Source organism: Lithobates pipiens, unplaced genomic scaffold (genome assembly GCF_037356315.1).
Source record: "Lithobates pipiens isolate NorthernLeopardFrog02 unplaced genomic scaffold, aLitPip1_a1.2 Scaffold_22, whole genome shotgun sequence".
Classification (NCBI taxonomy): Eukaryota; Metazoa; Chordata; class Amphibia; order Anura; family Ranidae; genus Lithobates; species Lithobates pipiens.
Window position 1 is genome coordinate 337,176,585 of NW_027507784.1, and position 19,666 is coordinate 337,196,250.

Sequence of the window (19,666 nt, forward strand, 5' to 3'; positions counted from 1 at the left end):
TTTTGGAAGTGGCTTTTGGAAAAGACCACTCTCCAGGGCTACTGCTGTTCAGGTTTCCCCATGCTAGCCGTGGTGTCTCCAAGCAGAGATTGATGGATATTGGAGATCCCTCTGTCCAGCTTCTCTCCTTACTCAGCTCCAGCCTGGAGTCAGAGCCCCCTCAGCCCCAGGGTCCCCTCCCAGGGTCCACGACACAGCCTCAGCACCCCATCTTCCACCTGACAACCTGTTCCCCTGCTGGCCAGGCTCCACAATATTTATGGGCCAGTTTTGACCACCCTGGCAGGCCTCCTGCCTGGGGATTGGCTAGATAAAGATAAATATGCAGATTTTGGCCTCTACCCACTAGCTTCTAGAAAATTCCAGTAGCTTCAAGAACCAAGGGGATGTACCAGATCCCAGACCCATAGAGTCTTCCAGCCTGCCCTACAATAACCCCAACCAATTATACAGGCTTACTCTCAGAAACCATGAAATCAGACCGAGACAGAAGTACAGTTAAATCACACTTGTTTAATAATAAAAGTAAAAAGATTGATGTGAGTGTGCAATGTACAGGGATAGGGACAATTGTAGACACTCACTCAGGATGGACAGGTTGAACTGGATGGACTGGTGTCTTTATTCAACCTTACTAAATATGTAACTATGTAACAGACATAGTCAAGACATAGCTAAAGTTTAGTAACCGGAATGGACAGTCAGCCAAGCCAGAAGTCAGGGATCAATGTAGTGAAACGGCAAGCAGGATCTGGAGGCAGAAGGCATGTCAGCAAAGCAAGTCTTTAAACAAGAATGCAGGCGATCATCTCTGTGATGTTGACCAAGGCGAAGGCAGAGACCCTCTGGACTGGAGGCAAGTAAGTAAGTAAGTAAGTAGGCAGGACTGACGAGCAGGATATCATCAATAGCTGAGTAACTGTGGAGAGAAATGTGAGCTGGCAATTAGCCGACAGCTGGGCGGCCAGCTCAGAGAAGAAAGGGCTGAGCCCAGCCCGGACACTCACACAGCTACTGTGAGCAGAATACATTTTCCTCACACTAGACTGTACACTAGGGGGTGCTACATTAAGATTGATTATTAAAAAATTTAAAGATGGGAGCGCCAAACTAGTGTTGAACCTTCTGGAGATTTGTTGTAACGTTATATGTGGTACATAGTTCTAGAAACTGTTGACTAACAACTGTGGTTTCCTGCTGGATCATCTGAGACGTTTGTGATGGAAGATCCGCACACACGCTGAACCTTCTGGTGATTTGTTGTAACGTTATATGTAGTCCTGGATGCTGCTCACCAATAACCATGGTGTCCTGTTGGACCCTCAGAGAAGAGATGAGAGTTAAAAAGTTGGGAGAAACACACTAGCACTGAACATTCTGGTGATTTGTTGTAACATTACATGTGGTCCTGGATGCTGCTCACCAACAACCATGGTGTCCTGTTGGACCCTCGGAGAAAGGCTGAGAATTGAAAAGATGGGGGGACCACACTAGTTTATACAGTCCATACATTTTTTTATTCTGCAACAAAAGCCAACAAGTTTTGTTTTGCAAAATAAAAATCTTTTATGGAATGTACCACCTAGTTAATTTTTTTTCAAGCAAATTCCTCTAAAGGTCCAGTAGGACACCACAGTGGTTGGTGAGCAACCTCCAGGATCGTGTGCCACATATAACATTACAACAAATCACCAGTTTCAATGATTTTATACCTCAATAAAAAAAACATTGTTGTGAAGCATCAGTATACTATAGAGCAGGGATATGCAATTAGTGGACCTCCAGCTGTTGCAGAACTACAAGTCCCATGAGGCATAGCAAGACTCTGACAGCCCCAAGCATAGCAACTAGAGGCAGAGGCGTGATGGGACTTGTAGTTTTGCAACAGCTGTGGGTCCGCTAATTGCATATCCCTGCTATAGAGCATCCATTCTCAACCAGGGTTGAGAGCGGCATAGGTCTTGATGACATCAGGGGCATCTGAGAAGAAACTGCTGGGACTAATCTTACTGTACAGAGGAGCCTGCAAGATTGGAGAATCAGCTAGGTAAAACTGCTTTACTGGTCCCGTAGGCATAAACAAGTACCGTATTTATCGGCGTATAACACGCCCCTCAAGTTTAGGAGGGAATTTTAAGGAAAATAACTTTTAGGAGGGAAGTTTAAGGGAAAAAAAAAACAACTTACATTTATATGCCCATCAGTGTCATCTGCAGCCCTGTCCACCATTGCAGCCTTATGCAGCCTTGTCCACCATTGCAGCCTTATGCAGCCTTGTCCACCATTGCAGCCTTATGCAGTCTTGTCCACCATTGCAGCCTTGTCCACCATTTCAGCCTTATGCAGCCTTGTCCACCATTGCAGTCTTGCCCCCCATTGCAGCCTTGTCTATTTTATTTGCTATTTGTTTTTTATTTTTTTTTAAATGCCGCCACCGAGATACAGAGCCGGATGTGTATCTCGGCGGCGTGCGGTAGTTCTCAGCGGGCCTCCGCTTTCGGCCGCCTTCGGCCATTTTCGGCCACCGAGAAGAGCCGAAGGCGGCCGGAAGCCACCGAGAAGAGCCGAAGGTGGCCGAAAGCTGCCGAGAACGACCGAAGGCGGCCGAGAAGAGCCGAAGGCGGCCGAAAGCTGCCGAGAATGGCCGAAGGTGGCCGAAAGCTGCCGAGAACGGCCGAGAAGAGCCGAAGGCGGCCGAAAGCTGCCGAGAATGGCCGAAGGTGGCCGAAAGCTGCAGAGAATGGCCGAAGGCGGCCGAAAGCCGCCCAGAGGCTCAGAATTTCAGGGGATCGGCGTATAACACGCACCCACGATTTTCCCCTGCTTTTAAGGGGAAAAAAGTGCGTGTTATATGCCGATAAATACGGTAGTTAACCCTTTCAAAGTGGTGTCAGCCCAACTCTAATGCTGTGTACACACGACCAGACTTTCGATGGACTTCCGTTGACTCGGACTTGTCTACACACAATCACACCAAAGTCCGATGGCTTCGACCGTGATGACGTACGACCAGACTAGAATAAGGAAGTTCATAGCCAATAGCCAATAGCTGCCCTAGCGTCGGTTTTCACCCGTCGGACTAGCATACAGACGAACAGATTTTTCGTCCGGACTCGAGTCCGTCGTAAAGATTTGAAACATGTTCTAAATCTAAAGTCCGTCTGATTTTTCGTCAGCAAAGGTCCGATGAAGCCCACACACGGTCGAATTGTCCGGCGGATTCGTTCCGTCTGAACTTTGCTGACGAAAAGTCCGGCTGTGTGTACACGGCATAAGTAAGGGACTTTACTTTTCAGCTTTAAACATTTGATTTACCTCTATTTTATTCACAGATAAAAAAAATCCAAAAATGGGATTTCACCTAGTTAATTTTAAAAGAAAATACATAATGTATAATGTGTTATTCTTTGGGGGCACCTGAAAGTCCATTTTGTTTTTTTTGTTTTTTTATTACATTTTTGGGATGTGGTGTCAAATCCACCCAGCAACCCTTTATATATCCACAGTACTTTGTCTTGCAGTTGTGGCACTTCCCCCTACTGTAAGTGTGTAACTTTCCCTTAACCTAAGTTACAAGGATTAAATGCTTGTTACGCCTATAGACAGGGCCACCAATAAGGGGGGACCAGAGGTCCTCGTGAAGGGGCCTGGGTACACTGGGGGTAGGGCTCAACCAGCAGGAGAAATAAGTGCAGTGGGGTAGAGGGGCAATTACAGAACAATGCGTGTCTGTGTCTCTCCCTGCAGCAGCTGAAAGATGATTTCTCTCCCTCTTGCTGGCTTGCAGCTGCTGTAGGGAGACACACAGACACAGGGCATCATTCCTATAATTGCTTCCCTCCACCGATCTCCCTCCCTGTTCTGTATGTATAGTGTGCTCATACTAATAGCAGCTGGACTGAAATGATTGACTTGCTCTGTTTTATGACCACCACAGATATCCAATGGCCCGTGAGAATCAGGAAGCCCAGGAGGACGAGCTTCTGGCTCTTAGCAGTATATACCCTGAAGATGAGTTTAGGAGAGCTGACTCTGCTCCGGGAGGGGAAATCCAAGTGTGTCTGGAACTTCCTCCAAACTTTAGGATATCTGTTAAATGTAAGTCAGATGAAATGCATGTAATATGTCTAGATTTTATGCTTCTTAATATGTGCATCAAGTATATGACTGGTATGAATAAACAAATTAAAATGGCTTTATACAGCAATTGAGCCATCCACTAATGGTACATAGTGGCCTTTCCAATCTAGGGTTCCTCCAGAAGATGCTAGGGGTTCACTGAGCAGTGAGTAGTGGTGGACTGAGTCCCAACTGGCATTGCCTGCAGAGGTCTAGCACCAACTTCATTTGGCAGAGCCATTTTTGCAGGCCCGGTTGAGCCTCCTCTCTCAGGTAAATAACCAGGGACACCTGACACCAATTATCTTTTTAGCTGTATGTAAAAAGGGACCTCTCAGCAATGTAAGGGGTTCCTTCTCCCATTGACCACCAATTTAAGGGAGCCTTACACTCATCATCAGAGGCGTAACTAGAAACCTCAGGGCCCCGATGCAAGAAATCAGGAAGGGCCCCCCCCCCCCCCCCCCCGAAAAGCATGATTTTGATACTATATTTTTTTCCACTGTAGAACAAAGTAAAACATTTCTGTGCAGCCTGTGTCCCGAGTGAAACCTGTGTCACCAGTGCAGTGGTGGTACTGGAGGGGGGTGGCAGTGGTACTGGAGGGGGATGGTGGTCCTGGAGGTGGGTGGCGGTGGTGGTGGCAGTGGTACTGGAGGTGGGTGGTGGTGGTGGTACTGGAGGGGGGCTGATGGTGGCACTGGAGGGGGGTGGCAGTGGTGGTACTGGAGGGGGATAGTGGTCCTGGAGAGAGGTGGCAGTAGTACTGGAGGGGGATGGTGGTCCTGGAGAGGGGTGGCGGTGGTACTGGAGGTGGGTGGCGGTGGTGGTACTGAAGGTGGTAGCGGTCCTGGAGAGGAGTGGTGGTGGTGGTACTGGAGAGGGGGTGGCGGTGGTACTGGAGGTGGGTGGTGGTGGTACTGGAGGTGGGTGGCGGTGGTGGTACTGAAGGGGGGTGGCGGTCCTGGAGAGGGGTGGCGGTGGTACCGGAGGGTGGGTGGTGGTACTGGAGGAGGGTGGCGATGGTACTGGAGAGGCATGGTTGTCCTGGAGGTGGGTGGCGGTGGTACTGGAGGTGGGTGGCATGGTGGTGGTACTGGAGAGGGGGTAGCAGTGGTACTGGAGTGGGTGGTGGTGGCACAGTCTGGAGGGGTGGTGGCCTGGTGGTACTGGAGGGGGGGTGGTGGCACTGGAGGGGGGATGGTGGCATTGGAGGGAGGGGTGGCACTGGAGGGCGGTGGTGGAACAGTCTGGAGGGGGGGTGGTGGAACAGTCTGGGGGGGGTGGTGGTGGCACAGTCTGGAGGAGTGGTGGTGGTGGCACAGTCTGGAGGAGTGGTGGTGGTGGCACAGTCTGGAGGGGGGGGGGGGTGGTGGCATTGGAGGGAGGGGTGGCGGCAGTCTGGAGGGGTGGTGGTGGTGGCACAGTCTGGAGGGATGGTGGTGGTTGCACAGTCTGGAAGGGTGGTGGTGGTGGCACAGTCTGGAGGGGTCTGGAGGGGTGGTGGCACAGTCTGGAGGGGTGGTGGTGGCACTAGAGGGGTGGTGGTGGCACTAGAGGCGTGGTGGTGGCAGTCTGGAGGGGTGGTGGAGGCACAGTCTGAAAGGGTGGTGTTGGCAGTCTGGAGGGGGGGTGGTGGGCTGGTGGTACTGGAGGGGGGGTGGTGGCACTGGAGGGGGGATGGTGGCATTGGAGAGGGGGTGGTGGGCTGGTGGCACTGGAGGGGGGGTGGTGGCACTGGAGGGAGGTGGTGGCACAGTCTGGAGGGGTGGTGGTGGCACTGGAGGGGGGTTGTGGGCTGGTGGCACTGGAGGGGGGTGGTGGCACTGGAGAGGGGGTGGTGGGCTGGTGGCACTGGAGGGGGGGTGGTGGCACTGGAGGGAAGTGGTGGCACAGTCTGGAGGGGTGGTGGTGGCGAACAGTCTGGAGGGGGATGGGGTGGAACAGTCTGGAGAGGGGGATGGGGTGGAACAGTCTGGAGGAGGGGATGGGGTGGAACGGGGTGGGACAGTCGGGGGGGGGGATGGGGTGGAACAGTCTGGAGGAGGGGACGGGGTGGAACAGTCTGGAGGGGGGGATGGGGTGGGACAGGGTGGAACAGTCTGGGGGGTGTGGTAGAACAGTCTGGAGGGGGGGGGGGTGGTGGCACTGGAGGGGGGGTGGTGGGCTGGTGGCACTGGAGGGCAGGGGGTGGCACAGTCTGGAGGGGTGGTGGTGGCGAACAGTCTGGAGGGGGATGGGGTGGAACAGTCTGGAGAGGGGGATGGGGTGGAACAGTCTGGAGGAGGGGATGGGGTGGAACGGGGTGGGACAGTCGGGGGGGGGGGGGATGGGGTGGAACAGTCTGGAGGAGGGGACGGGGTGGAACAGTCTGGAGGGGGGGATGGGGTGGGACAGTCGGGGGGGGATGGGGTGGAACAGTCTGGGGGGTGTGATAGAACAGTCTGGAGGGGGGGGGTGGTGGCACTGGAGGGGGGGTGGTGGGCTGGTGGCACTGGAGGGCAGGGGGTGGCACAGTCTGGAGGGGTGGTGGTGGCACTGGAGGGGCGATGGTGGGCTAGTGGCACTGGAGGGCAGGTGGTGGCACTGGAGGGGGGTGGCGGGCTGGCACAATCTGGAGGGGGGGTGGTGACTTACCGCCAATCAATCGATGATGATGATCGATTCCCCCTCCTCAGAATCCTGCAGAGTGACGTAAAGTTCCTCCACGAAGCGTGCCTCCGCTCCTCCGGGAAAGCCTTGCTTCAGAGAGTGCCTTCACTGCATTGGCTGAAGGTTTTTTTGTGTCCGCCCCGCCTCCCTTACAGTCGCTCTGGATAGGCGGGGGCGGAGCCAACCGAGCACTTCTCTCACGCTGGTGAAGGACGGCATGAACCCGATATTAATAACACCGCACACGCGCACCCCCGGCCGGACAGTCAGGTGGTCCCCTCGGGCGGCGGGCGGAGGGCGGCGGGCGGGCTGCCGGTGGGCCCCCTGAAGTGGCCGAGAATTACAGGGCCCAGTCGCACTTGCGACCCTGATAATTCCGCCACTGCTCATCATCAATGTCAGGGGGATACTTTTACTCTGACCACCGATATAAAAGTGCACTTTTCCCTTGACCACGGGCCTACAGGGGCACTAGTGTTGCCACCAATGTAAGGAGGCACCACACTGACCACCAATGCAAGGAGGCACTACACTGACAAATGCAATAAGGAGTCACTACACTAGCACCAATGTAAGGAGGTACTACACTGACCAATGATATAAGGAGGCACTACAATGACCACCAATGTGAAGGAGGCACTACACTGACCAACAATGTAAGGAAGCACTACACTGACCAATGATATAAGGAGGCACTACAATGACCACTAATGTGAGGGAGGCACTACACTGACCAACAATGTAAGGAGGCACTACACTGACCAACAATGTGAAGGAGACACTACACTGACCAACAATGTGAAGGAGACACTACACTGACCAACAATGTAAGGAAGCACTACACTGACCAACAATGTAAGGAGGCGCTACACTGACCAACAATGTAAGGAGGCACTACCTCCTTACATTGGTGCTCACTGTAGTGCCTCCTTATTGCGTTGGTCAGTGTATTGCCTCCTTACACTGTTGGTCACTGTAGTGCCTCCTTACATTGTATGGAGGCACTACAGTGAGCACCAGTGTAAGGAGGTACTACACTGACCGATGATGTATAAGGAGGCACTACAATGACCACCAATGTGAGGGAGGCACTACACTGACCATGGATGAAAGCAGGGCTCAAGTCCTGCGGGAACTCACGGGAACGGAGTTCCTGTACTTTTTCCACAACAGGAACTCAGTTCCCATTAGGAGCCATGTCCTGCAAGTCTTTGAAGTATGCGAGCTATGTGGCAGGTGCTACACCAGCAGCCGCCGACACAGCTCGCAATAGTCAGTGCCGCACACCTGACCATTGAGGCATTGCCAGTAGGGGGCAATCACAGCTAGCTGAAGGGTAGATCAGGTCCCTGCTGCTAAGAGATTGTATTTAGTCAGACCTCTCATGATGCGCTCCTCCCCGCTGGCCCCTCCTGATTTTCTGTCTCCTCATCCTCCCCCCCTTGTCCTACATACTTGCTCTGTGTGTCCTGCTGAATCCCCCCCTCCTCTATCTTCAGTGCCATATGATGAGAGAGAGAACCTAGAGGAGGAGCACAGCTATTCTGCTCACAGGACATACAGGGAGAGAGGTGAGCTGAGGGAGGAACATCAGTTTGGGGTGGTAAGCTGAGCACAATACCTGGCAAAGTTTAATGCCCGGAGGGAAGTTTATGTGGAAATATGTGAAGGGTTGGAATAGCAGCGAGTGTGTGTTGGAGCCCCTGCAGAGTTTGCAGCCCCCCAAGCTAACATACATCTCCTAAGCAGGAACACATCACTATCTCCCCAAGCATTCTGTCCAGATAATGTGCAGTTCATTTATGACCTTTCCGTTTAACCCTGTGTTATCCAAACTCTGTTCAATGAAAAGTGTAAACTCACCACATAAACAAACACTCTATATACAAAATAAAATTCCCCAATAAAGATCAGAACATGATGTTCACATTTGCATGGAAGCACAATTGAATGAATGCTGATTATTCAGAGAATTACCGTATTTATGTTTATTGAGAATTGTTTTTTTTTTATGTACTAACAGTTAAGCTTCATACACACAATACGAAAATTGGATGAAAAATACCACTTTTGAAGCGTTTGTACATATGAGCGTATCATTTAATTTTTTTTGGTGGGGGGAGTGGATCTTGGGTGGGAGTTCCCACACTTTTTCCCCCAGGACTTGACCCCTGGATGAAAGTGGGCACTACACTGGCTATCAATTTAAATTGGTTGTAAAGGCTGACGCTTTTTTTTTACCTTCAAGCATTCTATGCATCTCTATGCTTGGGGAGCTCTGAAAAACTGAGCAATCAGCTCTGTTCTCAGTGTAGAGGTGCCGGGGGACAGATGCAGCATCGGACCGATACTGCATTCACCGAGGTAAGTATGATTCCTAAAAAAAAAAACCAAAAACCTTTACTTCTCTTTTAAGTAAATACTTTTAAAAATAATAAATACTCATGCTATGTGCTCAAGGCTCGGTTCACACAGGGGCGACACGACTTCAGGACGACTTTGTGAGGCAACTTGGAGACGACTTGAACACGACTTAGACACGACCTGGGGCGACTTACAACACAACTTTAAGTTGCCCCAGGCCAGGCGACTTTTGCCGTGGCCAATCAGAGAATGAGCTCTGAAGGGGGAACTCCACGCCAAATTTATGAAAAAAATTTGGCATGGGTTCCCCCTCCGAGAGCATACCAGGCCCTTAGGTCTGGTATGGATTCCAAGGGGAACCCCCTACGCCGAAAAAACGGCGTGGGGGTCCCCCCCAGATCCACACCAGACCCTTATCCGAGCACGCTACCCGGCCGGCCAGGAAAGGGGGTGGGGACGAGAAGACCGGGCCACCGCCTGTAAAAGAGCTATAAGAAGGCGCGGTGGCCCGGCAGAAGAACCGAAGAGGGGGGCAAGACCCCCGAAGTCGGAAGAAGAGGGCGGCGGCGAGGAAGAAAGCCGGGCTCCTCCGCTAGCAAAAGAGCTAGAAGAAGATAGCGGAGGAGTCCGGCGAGAAGACCCCCGAAGACGGAAGACCCCCGGAGCTGTGCAATAAACAATTTTATCTTGTGCGTTGTGTTTTTTTTTTTTGTACTTTATTTTACAGGTGAATGGGTAGGGGTACATTGTACCCCATACTCATTCACATAGGGTGGGGGGCCGGTATCCGGGGGCCCCCTTATTAAAGGGGGCTCCCGGATTCCGATAAGCCCCCCGCCCGCAGACCCCGACAACCAACGGCCAGGGTTGTCGGGAAGAGGCCCTTGTCCTCATCAACATGGGGACAGGGTGCTTTGGCGTGGAGTTCCCCCTTCAGAGCTAATAATTCTGTCAAAGTCGCCTCCGTATAGACAGAGATCCGACTTGGAGGCGACCTCCATTAAAATCAATGGGTACAAGTCGCCTACAAGTCGGATTGAAGTAGTACAGGAACTTCTTTTGAAGTCGGAGAGACTTCAGTAGCGTGCATTAAGACGGCTCTCATTCACTTACATTGAATTTTAAATGTTGTCCGACCTGAGGCGACTAGGGGCGACCTGAAGTTGGATCTGAGTCGCCCCTGTGTGAACCGAGCCTTAGTTCTAAATCATTTATAACAAAATCACACATTTTACCAAAATGCATGCAGTATATAACACATTCTCTAACAAATTAAAAAAATTTGCATATAAATGTAGATATTAAAGAAATTAGTCCAACAAAAAATATGTGATAAATGTCCTAAATTCAAAAGTGATCCATTTTATGAACATCCATTCTCCAATAAAGTTCTCGGTGCTCAAAAGTTCATGATAAAAGTACTAAAGTGCTCCAGGTAAACATGACGAGAAGTGTGGCACACACCCCTCTTGTACCCCTACTCACCAGAAGAAATGGACCCTCAGCTTTTCAGTCTGGGGGTCAAACTTGCTTATATCTGGTGGTGGGGGTACCACAGACAGGGCTGCGGATAAGGCAGTACAGCCAGCCCTCCTGTACTGGGTCTGGGCCCCATCAGTTCAAAAGAGGGACCAGCTGTACTGTCCGAAATGTCTTGGTATGCTGCAGGGGCGGACTGACCATTTGGCTACTTGGGCACTGCCCGAGGGCCCTGGGCCACTAGGGGGCCCTATCAGGGTTGCCAGCCTCAGTAAAACCGTGGACTCAGTCCACCACTACAGTATGTAAAAATTTGTGTTTTTTTTTACATCTGTCTCTGAAATGTCCCTTACCGGCATCCTTTTGGTCTAAAAATCCTGAGATTATAACTGCCCCACCTCTCCAGTACCTTCTCAGCCAATAGAAACATGCCTGTGTATACTGTGTGTACATGTATGTGTATACTGTGTGATCGTATACTGTGTGTGTATACTGTGTGGCCCCATAATCTCTGATTGCCTGGGGGGCCCATAATCTCCTATTGCCCGGGGGCCCCATAAAATCTTATTGCGAGGGGGCCCCATGAGTTGTCAGTCTGCCCCTGGTATGCTGACACTTTAAGAATACCCTTCACTGGAACTACGGGGTCAAGCCCAACCCCTGAAAACAACCCAACACCATAATCCCCCCCCTCCACCAAATGATTTAGACAAGTGCACAAATCAAGGTCCATAAAGACATGGATGAGCGAGTTTAGGGTGGAGGAACTCGACTGGCCTGAAAAGAGTCCTGACCTCAACCCGATAGAACACCTTTGGGATGAATTAGAGACTGCAAGCCAGGCCTTCTCACGCACATCAGTGTCTGACCTCACAAATAAGATTCTGTAAGAATGGTTAAACATTCCCATAGACAAACTCCTAAATCTTGTGGACGGCCTTCCCAGAAGAGTTGAAGCTGTTATAGCTGCAAAGGGCGGAGCCAACTCAATATTGAACCCTACGGACTAAGACTGGGATGTCATTAAAGTTCATGTGCATGTAAAGGCAGGCGTCCCAATACTTTTGGTATTATAGTATAACTTGTAGTCCCCCAGAGAAAAGAAGGCCTTGCATCTTCAGTTAGCTCTTTAGTGATGTACTTGAGGTATCCTGGTAATCAGAATTAAGTAAAGTGGGCTGGTGGTGTCTTAACAAGCTGGGTCGTGTAAAGTATACTGGTGGTGTCCTAAAGCAGAAGGAACACTGTTGCTCCTCAGCAAAGAGTAAGGCCGCGTACACACGCGCGGACTGTTTGCCCAACCTTGTTCGTCAAACAGTTTGGGCAAACAGTCCGCTCAAAATTTGCATGAGCGGACTTGCCCACACACGAGCGGACTGTTTGACGAACAAGGTTGGGCAAACAGTTCGCTCAACTTTTGAAATGAACGGACTCGCCCACGTAAGGAGGAGGCAAATCCGCCCATTTCGAGCGCGTGTACAGGTAGGCGGGGCCCGCGAAGGATACGTCGCGGGCTCCGCCGCCTGGAATGGGCTTAAAGGGGAACCCCAACGCCGAAAAAAATCGGCGTGGGGGTTCCCCCCAAGTCCACACCAGACCCTTGTCCGAGCACGCTACCCGGCCGGCCAGGAAAGGGGGGCGAGCGAGCGCGCCCCCCCTCCTGAGCCGTACCAGGCCGCGTGCCCTCAACATGGGGGGTGCCTTGGGGAAGGGGGGGCCGCGCGGCCCCCCCCACCCCAAAGCACCTTGTCCCCATGTTGATGAGGACAAGGGCCTCTTCCCGACAACCCTGGCCGTTGGTTGTCGGGGTCTGCGGGCGGAGGGCTTATCGGAATCCGGGAGCCCCCTTTAAGAAGGGGGCCCCCGGATACCGGCCCCCCACCCTATGTGAATGAGTATGGGGTACAATGTACCCCTACCCATTCACCTGTGAAATAAAGTACAATAAAAAACACAACACAGAGAAAAAATATTTTATTGCACAGCTCCGGGGGTCTTCTCGCCGGACTCCTCCGCTATGTGTGTGTAGCTCTTTTGCTAGCGGAGGAGTCCGGCTTTCTTCCTCCCCGCCGCCGGCCTCTTCTCCCGACTTCGGGGGTCTTGTCCCCCTCTTCGGTTCTTCTGCCGGGCCACCGCGCCTGGTCCGGTGGCCCGGTCTTCTGTCGCCGTCTTCCGTCGCCGCCTTCGGTTCTTCTGCCGGGCCACCGCGCCTTCTTGTAGCTCTTTTACAGGCGGTGGCCCGGTCTTCTGTCGCCGATGTCGTCGCCGCCGCCGCCTTCCGTTCTTGTTCTTCTTCTTCTTCTCCTGGAGATGTTGACTCGACGAGCTCTCCGGCCGGAATGCCAGGGACGCGCTCTGCTGCCACTTATATAGTGACAATGGGGCGGGGTCACATGGTATATGTCACATGGGTTGGTCACATGGTGACCCCGCCCCCTTACGATGTCATAGTCCCCATGTGACATCAACCCATGTGACCAACCCATGTGACATATACCGTGTGACCCCGCCCCATTGTCACTATATAAGTGGCAGCAGAGCGCGTCCCTGGCATTCCGGCCGGAGAGCTCGTCGAGTCAACATCTCCAGGAGAAGAAGAAGAAGAACAAGAACGGAAGGCGGCGGCGGCGACGACATCGGCGACAGAAGACCGGGCCACCGCCTGTAAAAGAGCTACAAGAAGGCGCGGTGGCCCGGCAGAAGAACCGAAGGCGGCGACGGAAGACGGCGACAGAAGACCGGGCCACCGGACCAGGCGCGGTGGCCCGGCAGAAGAACCGAAGAGGGGGACAAGACCCCCGAAGTCGGGAGAAGAGGCCGGCGGCGGGGAGGAAGAAAGCCGGACTCCTCCGCTAGCAAAAGAGCTACACACACATAGCGGAGGAGTCCGGCGAGAAGACCCCCGGAGCTGTGCAATAAAATATTTTTTCTCTGTGTTGTGTTTTTTATTGTACTTTATTTCACAGGTGAATGGGTAGGGGTACATTGTACCCCATACTCATTCACATAGGGTGGGGGGCCGGTATCCGGGGGCCCCCTTCTTAAAGGGGGCTCCCGGATTCCGATAAGCCCCCCGCCCGCAGACCCCGACAACCAACGGCCAGGGTTGTCGGGAAGAGGCCCTTGTCCTCATCAACATGGGGACAAGGTGCTTTGGGGTGGGGGGGCCGCGCGGCCCCCCCTTCCCCAAGGCACCCCCCATGTTGAGGGCACGCGGCCTGGTACGGCTCAGGAGGGGGGGCGCGCTCGCCCCCCTTTCCTGGCCGGCCGGGTAGCGTGCTCGGACAAGGGTCTGGTGTGGACTTGGGGGGAACCCCCACGCCGATTTTTTTCGGCGTTGGGGTTCCCCTTTAAGCCCATTCCAGGCGGCGGAGCCCGCGACGTCTCCTTCGCGGGCCCCGCCTACCTGTACACGCCCTCGAAATGGGCGGACTTTCCGAGCGGGAACAGTCCGCTCATTTCGAAAGTACAGCGGACAAGCCCACACACGGGCGGACTGTTCGCTCAAACACAGTTTCAGCGGACAGTTTTTCGGAATTTCCGAAAGACTTTGTCCGTCCAACTGTCCGCTGAAACTGTCCGCTGAAAGCCCACACACGAGCGGACTGTCCGCCCAAACACTGTTCAGCGGACAAGGTTGGGCGAACAGTCCGCCCGTGTGTACGCGGCCTCACAGTTACTTTGCTGAGTAACTAATTACTTTTCCAATTGTTAGAGTCCAGATATGGAGCCCGACTTGTAGGAGGAGACCTCTCTTACAGCGCTGGTTCAGGAGCCGCTGGAATGGGAACAGCGGTCTCGAGAGCGCAGTGGGTAGGAGGGCCTGCTGGATAGGGCCGCTGGAGCTGGTAGAAGAGCGGAGATCCCTCTGAAGGCTGAGTGGACTGCGGTTTGCTGGAAGCAGGCAGTAGCTTCAGAAGCCGAAGATTGGAACTGGCAGCAGGCTGGAGAAGAGTCAGACGGTCCGGGTCAGAAGGTAAGCAGACTGGTGGTAACGGAAGGCAGAAGAGGTGTCGGTAAGCAGGCAGAGGTCGGCAACGGAATCACAAGCAGAAGAGGTTTCGAGGTCAGGCAGGCCGGGTCGGGATTGGAGAAGGCAGAGAAGTCAAGCAAGCCGGGTCGATAACGGTAGCAGGTAATCAGGTTCAGGATCAGGTATTCAAAGGTAACCGGGTTCAGGATCAGATATTCAGACACACGGAAGCTGAGACGAAACAGCGCCGCACCGGCGCACTTGAGGGTCCTTTAAACGCTCAGTGGCGGGAAGGAGCGCACGCACGCCACGCACGACCACGTGAACGAGCGCGCGTACGAATCGCCACTCGCGAACGTGCACACTAACGCGTAAACGAACGCGTACGCGAACGCGTACGCGAACGCGCAGAAGACACACGCCGACGCCTGTGTGCACGCAGCTGTACCTGTCTATTGCTGGTAAGTTCCTGACACCAATGTAGTAACCGAGTTACTAACGCAATTACTTTTTGGGAGAAGTCATTTGTAACTTAACTAATTACTTTTTTAAAGTAAGATGACCAACACTGGGAAGGGGCGTATCTTGGAGATGTTCCGGAGGTTGAGGCAGCAAATTTTGGATAGTAATAGGATGTGGGACCAAAAGGTTAGTTCGGAGTCCAGGATTACACCTAGGACCTTGGCGTGGGGGGGGGACAAGTTGATAGTTGAGCCGTTGATATTGATAGAGAAATCAGGGGAAGTGGCACTTGAGGGAGGAAATATCATGAACTCAGTTTTGGATAGGTTGAGTTTGAGGAAATAATGTGACATCCAGGCTGATATGTCTGCTAGTAAGTTGGCAATGCATGAGGAGACAGATGGAGAGAGCTGGGGGGCGGAGAGATAGATTTGGGTGTCATCAACGTAGAGATGATATTTAAAGCCATGGGAGGCAATCAACTGACCCAGGGAGGTGGTATTGATTGAGAAAAGGAGAGGTCCAAGAACAGAACCTTGGGGGACCCCAACAAAGAAAGGAAGAGGAGGAAGTAGAGTTGTAAGTGACACTGAAGGAGCGGTGGGACAGGTAGGATGAGAACCAGCGAAGAGTACAGTCACAGAGACCAAAGGAGTGGAGTTTATTGAGGAGGAGGGGGTGGTCCATTGTGTCAAAGGCAGCAGAGAGATCCAGGAGAAGTAGTACAGAATAGTGTCCACTGGTTTTAGCCATTAGTAGGTCATTTAAGAGTTTAAGGAGAGTAGTTTCCATGGGGTGTTGAAGGAGAAATCTGGACTCAAGAAGTAGAAGGGGATCAAGAAGTTTTTTCATGGTCAGATGGACGCTCAGTCGGTTGTAGACCAGTCTTTCAAGAAGTTCGGAGGAAAAGGCGAGTAAGGAGATGGGATGTAGGTTGTTAAGATTGGTGGGGTCCAGTGAGGGCTTTTTAATTATGGGGGTGACTAGCGCATGTTTTAGAGAGTTTGCGAAGATGCCACAAGAGAGGGAGAAGTTGAAAATGTGAGTTAGAGAGAGTATAGAATTGAGTCAGAGGGTGAGCGTAGCATTTGCGAGGGAGCAGGATCCAGGGGGCAGGTGATTAGATGAGTGTTAGATAAAAGTTTAGCAACCTCATTAATATCTGCAGGGTTGAATGTAATGATCAGTAATTTAAGTAACTCAGTTAAAATAAACAGAGTTACTTAATGCAGTTACTTTAGAGAGTAACGAGTAATCTAACTGATTACTCTTCCCCTCATGGTAACGCCGTTCCCATTACTTGGGCGGCGTTACCGCAATTACATCTACTGCCTGGGACCAGGTAGACGGGACTAGCGAAGGAAGTGAATGTCGCCGCCTCCATCGGCGAGATTGACACCTCGCGAGTCCTGTCGCCTGGAATGGATTTAAAGGGGAACCCCTACGCAGAGAAAACAGCCAGGGTTGTCGGGAAGAGGCCCTTATCCTCATCAACATAGGGAGTCAATTCTATTTTTTCTATCCCCACCAAACTGCATGTAACTAAATCGCAGCTAAACGCAGTGTGTGAATGGGTCCCCCCAAAGTCCATAGCAGACCCTTATCTGAGCATGCAGCCCGGCCTGTCAAGAAAGGGGGTGGGGACGAGCGAGCGCCCCCCCCCCCCCTCTTGAACCGTACCAGGCTGCGTGACCTCAACATGGAGGGGTGCTTTGAGGAAGGGGGGCCCTGCAGCCCCCCCACCCCAAAGCACCTTGTCCCCATGTTGATGAGGACAAGGGCCTCTTCCCGACAACCCTGGCCGTTGGTTGTCGGGGTCTGTGGGCGGGGGGCTTATCAGAATCTGGGAGGCCCCTTTAATAAGGGGCCCCCAGATTCCGGCCCCCTACCCTATGTGAATGAGTATGGGGTACGATGTACCCCTACCCATTCACCTGGGGAAAAAAGTGTTAATAAAAAAACACAACACAGGTTTTTAAAGTACTTTATTAGACAGCTCCGGGGGTCTTCTTCCGACTTCGGGGGTCTTCTCTCCGGGCTCCTCCGCTATCTTCTGCTCTTTTACCGCTAGCTCTTTTACTAGCGGAGGAGCCCGGCTTTCTCCTTCGTCTCCGCCCGGGGGTCTTCTTCCGACTTTGGGGGTCTTCTTCCGACTTCAGGGATCTTGTCCCGCTCTTCGCTTCTTCTGCCAGGCCTCCACTATCTTCTTACAGCTCTTTTACTAGCCCGTTTTACTAGCGTCCAACCATTAGTCTAATGCAACAGCATAGTAGACTTTTTTGTGTTACAACCAAACAAGAAAACCTTGCACATAAAAACCTTTATTTTGTTTTATTGTCTTTAGGCAACTCTGCATCAAACACCATGTTGGAAGGCTTTGAGAACACCGTTTCCTTTCTACCACCAATTGTCCTGGACTTTGAGCTTCCACCAGGATATCCCTCTACTACGAGCCCCATCTTCACACTCAGCTGCAAGTGGCTTTCACCAGAACAGGTAAAGTATTCACTTCATCATTTTAAATATGCAGCAAGTCAGGACCGTTTTTAAGGCAGGGCAAAAGGGGCAGCTGCCCTGGGCCATGTCATTGTTGTGGGGCCCAAAGCAGCTGCTTTATACTTGTTAACTATGCTGGTTTAAATTCCCTCGCCCCTTGAGGTTTTAGTCCTGTGTTGTGACTCAGTCCTGTGTTAGTCCTGTGTTGTGACTCAGTCCTGTGTTAGTCCTGTGTTGTGACTCAGTCCTGTGTTAGTCCTGTGTTGATGACTCACCTGGAGACCCTGTGTTTACATGTAGATTACCGGCATTCATATGTAAATAGAGGCGGCATTGATATGTATATCATGCCCCCCTGAGGTCATATCCACAGTAATCTCTAGCAACCAATCAACAAGCAGAAATCATGTGCTGTAACCTCTAGCAACTACCCAGTGAGCTGTAATGTGTTCTGTAACCTCTAGCAACCAGTCAGTGAGCGGTAATGATACACTGAAACCTCTGGCAACCAATCGCAATAGCTGCCTGATCTGATTCAGTAAACTGATTTTGAGTCTAGCTGCTATTTATTGTATGTCTCAGAGCAGGAGGAGAGCAAAACTGCATGGGGAGAGGGCCCCCAAGAAAAGTTTTGCCCAGGGCCCAATCAATATTAAAGACGGCCCTGCAGCAAGTACAGATAAATAAGTGTTGATGTGGCAGAAATATATTGTACTCTTACCTTCCTCTTTTATATCACTACAAAGTATTATTTTTTTACTCTGAATTCCTAAACATGTGGTGTCAGCCCTGCCATCTTCACTTGTGATACATTGCAAAGAACACAGACCTCTCCTCATTTCCTGCTCCCCCCCTCCCCCATCTTCATCTGTATTGCCTCTCATCATCTTCAACCACCATCATCTCCATAACTCATCCTCAAGACTGTTAGATTAAGTAAGTGGGTATCTGGGGGTGGGGAAGGATGAGATCTTTATGATCGGGGCAAGCACAACTCCCTTTCCCATCCTCTCTCTCTCTGATCGCTGGGTTAAGAAAAAAGAAGCCCCATTTTTACTTACCTTAATCACATGATCATCCCGGACTGGGTCCTTCTTCTGGGTGTCCACAACATTGCCTGCATGATGTGGACAATTTCCACTGACTGTCCAGCAGAGGGGTCCTCTTGGGATCCAGAAGAGGTTTGAGATTTGACCAGGGAGAGTGAATGGAATTTAAGGGTGAAAGGTAACTTGTAAAGAGGTGATGGCGTCAGCGAGAGACCTGGATGGAAGGACTATGGTGAGTATAACTGGCTTCACTATAAAAAAACTTCACACCAGGCAGGATGGGTTATAGAGGAGTGGGCAGAAGAGATTGACAAAAAAAATTGATCATATATAGAGTTGGGCTTTAAATGTTGAATTTATTTGAAGTACTTTGGAGGGTAAAGACTGTGTGGATGGGCAAATGGTGCATTAAAGTGGTTGTATGGTAAATTTTTTTACTTTTACCTACAGGAAAGCCTATAATAAGGCTTACCTGTAGGTAAAAAAAATATCTCCTAAACCTGTACGGTTTAGGAGATATTCCCCTCGGTATGCGCCGCTGACTGCAGCTGTGCATGCGCACAAGGGGGTTCTCGCCGTGAAAATCCGGAAGCGCTCGTCCGGCCGGACTGAAATCTCCCGCGCGCATGCGCGGGAGTGACGATATCGCGGCTCGGGCCACTCACAGCGCCGGAGCTAAAAAAATTAAAAAATTGCGGGTTTACTACCGCTTTAAGCTTGTATCTGGGATCAGTTTGACATCTTCTGAGAATAAAGTGTGCTCCTACCTTCCTTTTTGACATGATAGCACATTGGTGTCAGCCCTGCCTTCTAATTTCTGATGCATTACAAAGGACACAGACCTTTCCTCAAAGTAGCATTCACAGTAACCACCAATGTAAAGAGGGATTTGCACTGGCCACTAGCATGAATGAAAGGATTGTACACCAAGCTCCGATGTAATGAGAAGATTTACACTGACCACCAATGTAACTGAGACATTTAGCCTGCATTTACATTGGTGTGTGTCGTGAATACATGCAAAATCGCTTTCCTGACACCACAGAAATATGCTGCACCTTAGCAGATACAT

At 51.6% G+C, this 19,666-nt stretch overlaps 1 protein-coding gene across 4 annotated transcripts in view; it reads left to right on the forward strand.

The window, feature by feature from the left end:
* The window catches only part of LOC143925086 (E3 ubiquitin-protein ligase RNF14-like), a 65,874-nt gene that overhangs the window by 13,258 nt on the left and 32,950 nt on the right, over nt 1–19,666 (forward strand). For all 4 annotated transcript variants that reach the window (XM_077449675.1, XM_077449677.1, XM_077449674.1 and 1 more), the window contains exons 2-3: nt 3,938–4,098; nt 17,394–17,545. In XM_077449675.1, the coding sequence (XP_077305801.1) occupies nt 3,945–4,098; nt 17,394–17,545 (306 nt within the window). In that variant the 5' untranslated portion in view covers nt 3,938–3,944. The remainder of the gene's footprint in view (nt 1–3,937; nt 4,099–17,393; nt 17,546–19,666) is intronic.